The following is a 10,376-nucleotide window of genomic DNA, read 5'->3' on the forward strand; positions in this document are numbered from 1 at the left end:
TCCTTGTTTTTGAGTGTCATTGGTCCCCTCTCTTTGGGCAGGTGTTCTACCTGCCAAGGTGGGCTTTCCAGGACCTGCATGTGTTCAGGGGGCCCTGGGGCCTACTGGGCTGGGAAGACAGAGGTTTCTCCTAACCCCTGGCCTCTGCTACCACACTTCCAAATCACTGGGTGAGGCAGTCAGAATGACCCTCACTCATGACATTGTACCTACACATACAGTGACTTCTTGTGGTTGCTTCCAAACACTTCCACAAGCTCCTGCCTATTGGAACCTCCATCACCAGGAACTGCTACCAAGGAGAGGGGTTGTCAAGAGGGGCTTCATAGAGCTTCCAGGAGGACTGCCACAGAAGGAACCCGCTGAGCTTGAATTTGGGGTGTAAGCCAAAGGGACCCATTGCAAAGAGTCCCATTCTGCCTCCCACGGCATGTCAGCCTTTAAAACCCAAGGAGAGAGCACTGGCCTTCAGCATACTTCTCTGTGTTCTTCACCCGGGAAACTCTTGTGGGGCTAAAACAGGACCAGAGCCCAGGAATGGCACTGGGGAAATTCATCACGATGTGGGATGGAGGAGAGGACCCCACGGCTTTGTCGTATCTATAGAAAATAAAATGATTGCTGAGAATCCTGAAGCATTCCTCTTCAGTTTATAAGTGTTTCTGCCATTCACAAACCAGAAGTCTTAATTAAAATGCTGTTAAAAGACGCAAATCAATTAACAGATACCTTACAAGATGGTTTATTCTATCTTACACACAGAAAATTGCTTATGAGTATCATGTTACCGCTTTAGGTTATCAGTTAACAAAGGCTGCTAATGAACTACGTTGTTATCAAGTCAGATAAAAGACACCCTGGGAATCCAGGCAAATTATTACAACACAGTACTTTGTTTTGAAATATTGCTCATCTTTCATCACACACAAGGAGAGTAACCCAATCCAATGAGAACCAGTCGACACAACCACTCAGATTTCTGTTGAATTGGAAAGGCAGAGAGTATTCCATAGTGCAGCCCCAGAAATGCAATGTTAATATTATGGGGGAGAGAAATGTTAATGGGGCCTGTGTCACAGAACCTTAGGTTCATGGCAATAATAAAAAGACGGGGGGTTCCTAAGCCTCTGTCAGTCATGTCCTCCATGCAAAAGTCATTCACATTTGTACCACAAGATAATGCCATAAGCATAATGATAATCCCCTACATTTGTGTAGCTCCCTATAAGGCACACCATCAGCTTTTTCATTGTTGGTTCCATCATTCAAAGAGCTGCAGAGATGCAGGCCATCCCACGGTCACTGAGACACCTTCCTCTCCAGCCCAGCCCTCCATTTCTTCCTGTAGAAGGTCAGTCTTTCATTTATAAGACTGGAGATGGCCCCATGGTCTTCATGTTTCAGCACCCCTGAATTTTTGCAGAGGGACTCATGGCAACTGAGAAGTTGAGGCCAACAGTTCTAGAAAATGATGCATACCTGTTGATAGATGGAGGTGTTAAGGAGGCTGTGTCTTGACTTTGGTCCCCATTTCCATAAGCCATTTGCTATGGGTAGGTTCCATTGATATGGACACAATGCTATCATAGAAGCATGAACAGCTCCTCCATGGAGAACCAGGATAGGCAGAATAGATTTATTGACTTCCATATTTCTTACTTCTGGATAAAGTGCTCGTGCCTCACTCTATGCAGTCAGCTTCTTGTGGAAGAGAATTGATATTTTCCCTCAAGACAGAGACACTATAGATCTATTACTTGCCCTGGGTATTGAGTTCCATATGAAGATCCTTCAAGAGCTTTGGAAGGTCAAATTCAAGACATCTCTGAGACCGATGCTGTGGGCAGCTGTCCAGACCTCCCAACCTCTTCTCCTGAAGAGGCCACTCATTTAGAGTTCAATCACTCGTGCATCTCTGGAAAGGAAGAGAACTATCTGGAAGACTTATTGACAAAGTGATTATGCTCTGACCAATCACGGCATATGCTTACGCAGCGCACACAGTTAAGTAGGTATGAAAGAACTCATCAGCATATCTTAGCAAAGTGGGACATTTCCTCATGCAACATAGAAAAGTACCTGAAGACCAGTGGCTTCTAGGTAAAGGGACGGTTTTTCAGATAGAGCTCAACTGAGAGAATGTTTTCTGCCTGCCAAACCTCAAGCCACAAAACCTCACCCACTTTCGTGGCAAAAAGGGAAGAAGTCATTCCTCAAGGTTAAGAGGCATATCTGCAGGAAAATGCCACTTCACGTGCTTGAAGAGACTTCATGGGTCTGGGGAGATGTTACAAGGAACAAGGTAGACAGACCTTTGCAAATGTAACTAGAAACTGATACCTTCAAGCCTGACCGTGAGCTGTTACGGTGAGTGAGTCTTATCCACACATAGTGTATCTACTATACCGATCTATCTATATGTATATAAAATTAGGAACACAGAAGAAAAGATGAGGTCACCAAACCAGACCCCAGGATAATAAAGCTAAGGCTGAAAGTAGGACACAGACCGCGCTGTGGCCACTCTCAGCTAAAGGCCTCACCAACACTTCCATGCACAGAGATTGAATTCATACCAACGCTTCACTGTAGTTTCACATAATAGTTGTAATTATAACGGAATGACATATTTATGTTTACATTGAATGTTGCATACTTGTTTATGTCCTTTGATCATTCATGCTCAGTCTCAATATCTTGATATCTAACATGGAAGAAGGGACAGCAATAGCAGGAAGATCGGGCAGAGTTAAGCATCGATGGGATAAGCCAAGCCAAAGGCCATAAAAGAGGCAATACTACCTACCCCATGTGTGGAGGACTAAGGACACAGGTTGAGGTCAGGACTGCAGAGCTTGATGGCAGCAGAGCCAACATGGAAGACACACAAATTGGAAACGAGCAAGGATTGTGACAGAGAAGTCTGACGGGATTCCAAGAGAGTCTAACAGCTGTCAGATTTTTGTGTTTCTCTTTTAAAATATGGTGGGTCCAAAGTTTGAGTCGGATGGTCTAGCGGTCCATGGGCTCAACAGAAAGTTCATCCCCTTCTGTTCATCACCCCATTAACAAGTCCTGAGTTCAAAGGACCCTTTCTGGTGTTGTTAGGAAGAGGATCTGAAGTAGCTGGATATATGCAGCATTTGCCCTTGGGATACAGGTGTCTATAGAAGATGGGGGAAACCAGGAACGCAGGCTCCTCCTACTCCCGGTCACCCTGAGCTGGGGAAGTGGCATCTGTGAGCTACTCCATCTCCATGGAGGAAGTTATTCTCCAGCACGGCAGCCATTCCTCTGCATACAGCTGTGTCACCAGCCCCCAGAGAGCCAGGAAGAACTGCAAGAACAGATAAGCTGGGCAGAGGCTGGGATAGCAGCTGCTGGCTGGATTAGCAGGTGAATCAGGCTGCAGACCTAGGTTGGGTATCTAGAGAACGAGAAAGAGACTTTTGGAGGCTGTACGTGCACTGTTTCCGCTATTAACATTGGTGGTTTTAGGGGCGCCTGGGTGGCTCAGTCGGTTAAGCGGCCGACTTCGGCTCAGGTCACGATCTTGCGGTCCGTGAGTTCGAGCCCCGCGTCGGGCTCTGGGCTGACAGCTCAGAGCCTGGAGCCTGTTTCAGATTCTGTGTCTCCCTCTCTCTGACCCTCCCCCATTCATGTTCTGTCTCTCCCTGTCTCAAAAATAAATAAACGTTAAAAAAAAAAATTTTTAAAAAAAACATTGGTGGCTTTAGCCAATGCAGTCAGAGAGGAGAAAACAATTAGGGACATAAGAACTGGGAAAGGAGATCTGTTATGAAAACTCAAGGAAATCAAGAAGAAAAAAAACACACACACAAGAAAAGCTTTCAATAAGGCTGCCACTATAACATTAACATACCAAAAAACAATCCATCAACAATCAATGACTAAGTTGAAGACATAATGGGAAACTCCATTTCTAAAAGTAACAAAAACATAAGAATATTTCGGAGTAAACTTCACAAGAAATGTGGAAAACCCATACGGTAAAAGCCAAAAGCTCTCTTAAGACACACTAACACAGACTTGCAAATAAAGTCCCCTTCCACGAAGGACTGCTTAACGTCATAAAGAAGCCAATCGTCTTCAGTTTAATACACGTACATGATGCAACCCCAACAAAAAAACCAAGGTGTTTGTTCTGTGGAAAGGTCGTGGAGTTGGTTCTGAAGTTCAAAGGGAAAAACAAATACGCAAGAATGGCTAACAGAGAATGGCAGAAACGTGCCCCTGAATAGGAAACACAATGGGAGCACGCCAGATGGTGGAACAAGCCATAAAGCCTTCACAGGTCGGAGTGTGGTGCCAGAACACCAATAATCACAAATACCACGGAAAGTAATACCAAGTCCAGAAATAGCCCAAATAAACCAGGATATTTATCATTTTTTTTTAATTTTCAATAGTTTCTGCTTTATCTCGCTGTGTTCCTTTTACAAAGCTGTATTTAATTAAAATTATCTGTATACAGTTTCTATAAAATTAAAACATATTTACATATGTACACACATATATTTTTTCTAGTTTTTATAAGGTTTTGTTTTTTATTTATATCTCTGATCCATTCGACATTTATTGTGGTGCATAGTATGACATGTGGATCCAATTTTTTCTTTTTCCCAAGTGGCAATCTCTCTCAGCATCATTATGGAAAATATTACTTTCCTCCGTTTTATTTGCCACCTTTATGGCTTTCTAAATATCCTTGTTTAGGAGCGCCTGGGTGCTTCAGTCAGTTAAGCGTTCAACTGCGGCTCAGGTCATGATCTCACAGTCCGTGAGTTCGAGCCCCGTGTCAGTCTCTGTGCTGAGAGCTCAGAGCCTGGAGCCTGTTTCGGATTCTGTCTCCCTCTCTCTCTGCCCCTCCCCTGATCTCTCTCTCTCTCTCTCTCACACACACAAATGAATACACATTTTAAAATTTTTTAAATAAAAATTTTTTAAAAAGGAATATAATACTCTTTATATATGGAGGGCTAAATTCTAAATAAAAAGAATTGCAAAGAAATCTTCAGGTTACTGCAAGTTTGTAGTTGTATAGTGTTATGATTCTGGAAGTATTTTTTGTGGTATTGGAGGATAGATAAAGGGTAAAAACATTTATGTGGAACAGAGCTGTCACTTTGGAGGAGGCAAAACAGAAATATGGAGTGAGGAAAGCTTAAGAAGAGGATTCTGGTATTGAGTTTGTGGCTCAAATATACATTTTCTGAGTCTGTGTGTTGAGAGGGCCTAGAAGGAATGATGTCTCCGGAGCCACACGAGTACACACTGTGTCCAGATCTTGCCTTCTAAAAGCTATGCCACATCAAAAAAGAAAAAACAGGGGATCTCTAAGGAACACATGGGTGATTCCAGGTCTGAGCAGGGACAGTACATGGTGAGACGGGGATATTGTGTCGTGTCAGCCCAGGAAATGGCCAAGAACCACCAAGAAGTGACTGGTACTGGACAAACTGAGGACAATTTGAACGTCACAAAGATCTATGATGGTAATGAATTATAATATGTTGAAATCCACAGTAATGATATTCAACAAGAGAAAGAGAAAAGGGGGAAGGAAAAAGTCCTTTTTTCTAGAAGAATAAGAAGGGATGCCAGCATTAGAAACTCCACATTTTGTAACTCCCAGTGCAATAACTGATTCAAACGTGGGTTGTGAACAAACGTAAAATCATCGGGCAAAGAATCAGTGGGGGTCAGGATGTTCACGTGGTCTCAAAATACCACCCTTCAGATTATCAACTACTTACAAAGAGGAAAATTGGTCTCCCCAACACAGAGGTCTAGCGGTCGCTTCCTTAACCAAGTGATCAGACACAGCATTACCAACAGTGAGAGAACCTGGCATCATGTGCTTCCTGATGTAAGACAATAAACGATGCACAATGTCACCTCCGTAGTGTTCTTGACAAAATTCTCAATCTGCATCTACTCGGGAAGAAACCGTCAGCCAAATCCAGAAGATAAGACATCATACAAAAGTACTTCGATACTGACAGGGGAAGAAGGCAGAGTTGTCCAACACAAGAAGAGACTAAACAGAGACAAAATCAATACCATGTATCCTGGTTTGGGAGGCTTGAGCTATAAAAGATATTTCTGAAACAATCAGAGAGATTTGGACTCGGGCTGTGTAATAGGTGAGATTATTAAATTTTCTCAGTCATTTCCTCAGATGTGGTCATCGTATTGTGATTATGCAGGAGTCGCCCGGTTACGTATTTAGGGGTAAAATATCTCTGCTAACTTAGGGGTGATATTGCCACTAATTTTTAAGTGAATCAGAAAAAAAATGTATGTAGACAGAGTAAAGCAAATGGGGGAAATGTCAACTTGTGAATCTGGGTGAAGGATGTGCATGTTTTTATCACACGGTATTTTCAACTTTTTGGTGGATTTGAAGAGTTTTCCAAAAGAAGGAAGGTGAGAGCACATCGATGGTGCACGAGATGTGGGCAAGAGGACCCAAGGAACACGAACTCCAACCAATCCCACAAGCCCAGGCCACTCCCACACTAAGACCTGAAAGCAACAGAGGAAACAGACGCTTCAGCCAAACCAATAGCTTTGATGACTCAAAGTTTTGGAGTTTTTTTTTCATCGTGTGACCAAGGTGGTTAGTTAATGGCTCGATTGGCCTTTCAAGGGAAAAAACTGATAAGTACCAGAAAGTTAACGATCTTCCTTCTAAAATCCTGTTTTCTCAGCTCTGCTTAAGCAAATGTCCCACAGCTTCATTTTAAATTTTGCGGAAGTACCATTATATTGACTTTTTAGGGACAAAAAAAAAACACCCTGCTGATTCCTGGTCTCCCAGCCATCCTGGCACAAGCAGTCGTGACTAGCAACTCCCTCCCGTCCTACAGGGGGGCCACCTCCGGAGAGCCACTGTCTCTCTCTCCCTTTCAGAGCAAGTGACCACTCTTACAACTCACCTTTCAGAGAAACTGAGGTGTGACCCACAAAACAGGAGAACCGGGTGTTCATTAACTCATCCCTACATGACAAAAAGCACATGCAAAGTTTTGCTCCAGGAGAACGGCTTGCCTGTCCTTAACTTTTTCTTTCGGGTCTAACTTCTTCCTGACTCAGCCTGACTCCATCTAGTGTCAGTTTTGGAAACTTAAATTGTGCCTCCCTTCTCTTCAAAAATCCCTGTTTGTGGAGGAGCTCTGGTCTGCTACGTGCCAAGAACACTTCCCTGAACTTGGTGCAGGGCTATATCCCCGGGGTGGGGGAGGATTCCCACCCAGCCGCCCGACTCTCCCCTGCCCTTCATGTGTTCCTTTCTTCATCCAGCCACCTGCTTTCCCCCTGCTTCCTTCACATTCCCTTTCCTGGACTTCACTTGTACCATGTTTATTTTTGAATGACTATTACAGTCACCTCTTCAGGATTATGAAAATGGCCTCCTCTAGTTCCGAGGTTTCAAAATAATTCAGAACTTCTAAATGCACACAAAACCACGATGTTCTTCTGACAGGATCATACATGGGAACAGAAAGCCACAGCAACTGCTGCTTCAACAAGGCTTTTGAAATGGTTTGTTTGTACTGCACACAGCAGCGTCTTCACACAGGTGCACACGCACACACACACACACACACACACACGTGTCAGTCACTCACTACGAGACATCAGAGCTTCTCCACCCCCTCACCCTCCAATGCACACACACGCATGTACCAGGACCAGAAATTAGGATTTGTGAAATCTGCCATTTTTGTGAGTTCCATGATTAAGATATCCCTGAAACAGGGTCTTCAGAAACTTCTGGGAGGCACTGGAGTTTCCAATGCAAGGTACCCTAACTCAAAGTTCCCCTCCATGCGTGTGGGTGGTTTCGATGGCCAAGGTAGCACGCCCGATCCCGTGGGTGGGGAGAAGATCTCTAGGACCACTCCGTCATGACATGGGGCCCGAGCTGGCCACAACAGTCTGTAGCCACATACCCAGGGTGTGTCAGCCACCCAGCAGAGGTCCCCGGAAGCCATGCTGTGGTCAGATTCTTCATCATTGCAGACATAGCCCATCTACCCCAAAACTGACTCCTACCTTGTACTCTCCATCACAGAGACCAGCTGGACCCCCAAAGGCAATGCACGTTCTATGCCTGGGGTTCATCTAGTCATTTCCTGGTCCCCTCTCCCCCTACTATTAGGAGCTAATCCTTCTCATCCTACTAGACTCAGTCCATGGCCTCCCATACCTGCGTCTGCCCAAAGCCCTGTTCGAAGCCCTGATGAAGGTCTGTCTGCCCTGACTCTACAGTGGGAGAGCCTGAGTCAGCACAGAGCCCAGAGCAGTGGGAGTGCGGCCTCTGGCTGAGCCAGGACAAGGACATCCTCCTGACAAGGGTCACAGCTGCACCTTCAGGGGAACCTATCACTGTGCCAATCCCCCGAGGGCTGAAAGAAGACAGAGCTGCCCCAGTGTGAAGGCCCCTTAGGGTGGGGAAGGACAGGGCAGCAAGAGCCAGCCAACTTGGAATTCTACTTTTCCTGCACGAGAGGTCTCAGGGATTTGGTGGCACTTGGGAGGTGTGTAACGTGTTCTTTTCTAAAGAGGAATGTGCCAACCTCAGCCAGTGTGGGTCTGGGTGTGTACGAACATGTGTATGTGAGATGGGACACATGGCCTGGTCTCCCAGCCCATAAATGCCCCTAATTCTACCATACATTTCCAAAAGCTCCCTGGGACTGCCCCTCCCCTGCATGAGAACCCCAGATGCAGAGGAGGGGACATTGCCAGCAAGAGAACTGTGTGGCCACCCCAGGGCTTGGAGGCCACTGCCTTATGGCCGCACTAAATGCAGGGTGAACCCCACTAAACACAGGCGTCTGTGTTCTAGAACCACCCAGGTTTACATCTATCACACACAGTCATTAGCAGTGCCTCTTCTCCACCCTCACAAAGTCCTGATTTGGATGATAAGGTAAATGGTCACCCTAATCACACTCAGCTCCCCCAGGGGAGGCCCCTGTAGGGTGGCCAAATGGAGGGGGAGACGATGGGACAGAGAGAGGGAGACAGAGAAACAGTGAGAGTCAGAGGAGGAGAGGGGTTAATGCTTGGAGGTAGAGTTGAGGAAACGCACTGTAGGGCCCAGAAACGAGAACATCTGAAGGAGGGGAGGTCCTCCAGGAAGTGAACGTCTTGAGAAAGTCCATTTGCAGCTCACCGCCTGGGCGTGACCCTGGTGACAGTGAGCCACGCGTCTGTCTCCTTCACACACAAATCCGCCATTCCTTCCATGCTCACGACACAGCGCCCACTGAGTCCGAGGTCCCAGGGAAGAAGTGGAGGTGACCCCATGCTCCAGATCCCCTCTAAATCCCACCCCCCCCCCCCCACTCAGCCCAGACTCTGTCTGCATGCCAGCCCTCATGGAGCACCTCCTCTACTTGGAGCACCCACTCTGTTGCAGGCACTGTGCTAAGTGTTGGGGCTACAGAGATGAAAAGAAAGACCTCACCCTCAAGGACCTTACATCTCGGGGAGAAAGCCATCAAAAGAAATATATCACATGATGTCAGTGAATGGAAAGTAATATGAAGGAAAATAAAGCTAGGGAAGGGGAAGACAATAATCAGGGGAAGCGGGTTCTATTTCAAACAGGCCATCTAAAATGAAATGATGGCACTGAAGCAGAGATATAAAGGAAGTGAAGGGCCAAGCGTGCAGCTATCTGGAAGAAAAGCATTCCAGATGACAGAAAAGAGCATACGCAAAGGTCCTGAGGCAGGGTTGTCTCAGAGGACATAGTCTCTATGTGGAAGAACAGTGTGGCTCATTGCCAGTGGGGAAGCCAGTTAACCTGGAGTAGGCCACATGGGCTTCCCAAGTGGGTCAAGGCAAGGGCTAGGGACCTCTCTCTGAGTGTTGGGGGGATGCACTGAGGGATTCTGTGTGGGAGGTAGGGCAGGTAACTGAGGGAATGCAGAGGCCAGCCCAAGTCCCCTTTGGCTACTGTACCCTGTGCGCCACCTCCCCCCCCCACCATGACTCTTACCCACTGAACCATAGAAGGGAAGAGGAGACTTGGGGTGCATTCTGGCCTCCTTGGAAGCACTTTGGAGTAGGGAGAAGGGCTAGGAGGACAGGCAAGGAAGCACAATGGATAAAACAGGAGGAAAAATGATACCCTCACTTACCACGGTAGTGACCTTACCTTGGGACTCTCTTCTTTAGTGTGACCGAATCTAAACAGAGAAAGAAAAGCATTAGGAAGGAGACACTGTGACCTGTGGTGCAGCTCAGTCAGTGCCAGGCAAGCAGGAGCGAGTCAGAGCCAGCCTGACTCAGGCAGCTCTGAAGGGCTCCCTGGGTTGGGGGCACGGGGGGGCGGT

At 46.4% G+C, this 10,376-nt stretch overlaps 1 protein-coding gene across 3 annotated transcripts in view; it reads right to left on the minus strand.

Moving 5' to 3' along the window:
- Positions 1-726: 726 nt before the first annotated feature.
- The window catches only part of TMEM273 (transmembrane protein 273), a 34,644-nt gene continuing 24,994 nt past the window's right edge, over positions 727-10,376 (minus strand). For 2 of the 3 annotated variants that reach the window (XM_019444895.2, XM_019444897.2), the window contains 2 exons: positions 10,199-10,229; positions 727-1,915 (listed from right to left, as the gene is read on the minus strand). In XM_019444895.2, the coding sequence (XP_019300440.2) occupies positions 1,891-1,915; positions 10,199-10,229 (56 nt within the window). In that variant the 3' untranslated portion in view covers positions 727-1,890. Of the gene's footprint in view, positions 1,916-10,181; positions 10,230-10,376 lie in introns of all 3 variants that reach the window. The other variant, XM_019444896.2, reaches the window with a different exon arrangement.

This window comes from Panthera pardus, unplaced genomic scaffold (assembly GCF_024362965.1).
Source record: "Panthera pardus isolate Hobbes unplaced genomic scaffold, ASM2436296v1 HiC_scaffold_22, whole genome shotgun sequence".
Classification (NCBI taxonomy): domain Eukaryota; kingdom Metazoa; phylum Chordata; class Mammalia; order Carnivora; family Felidae; genus Panthera; species Panthera pardus.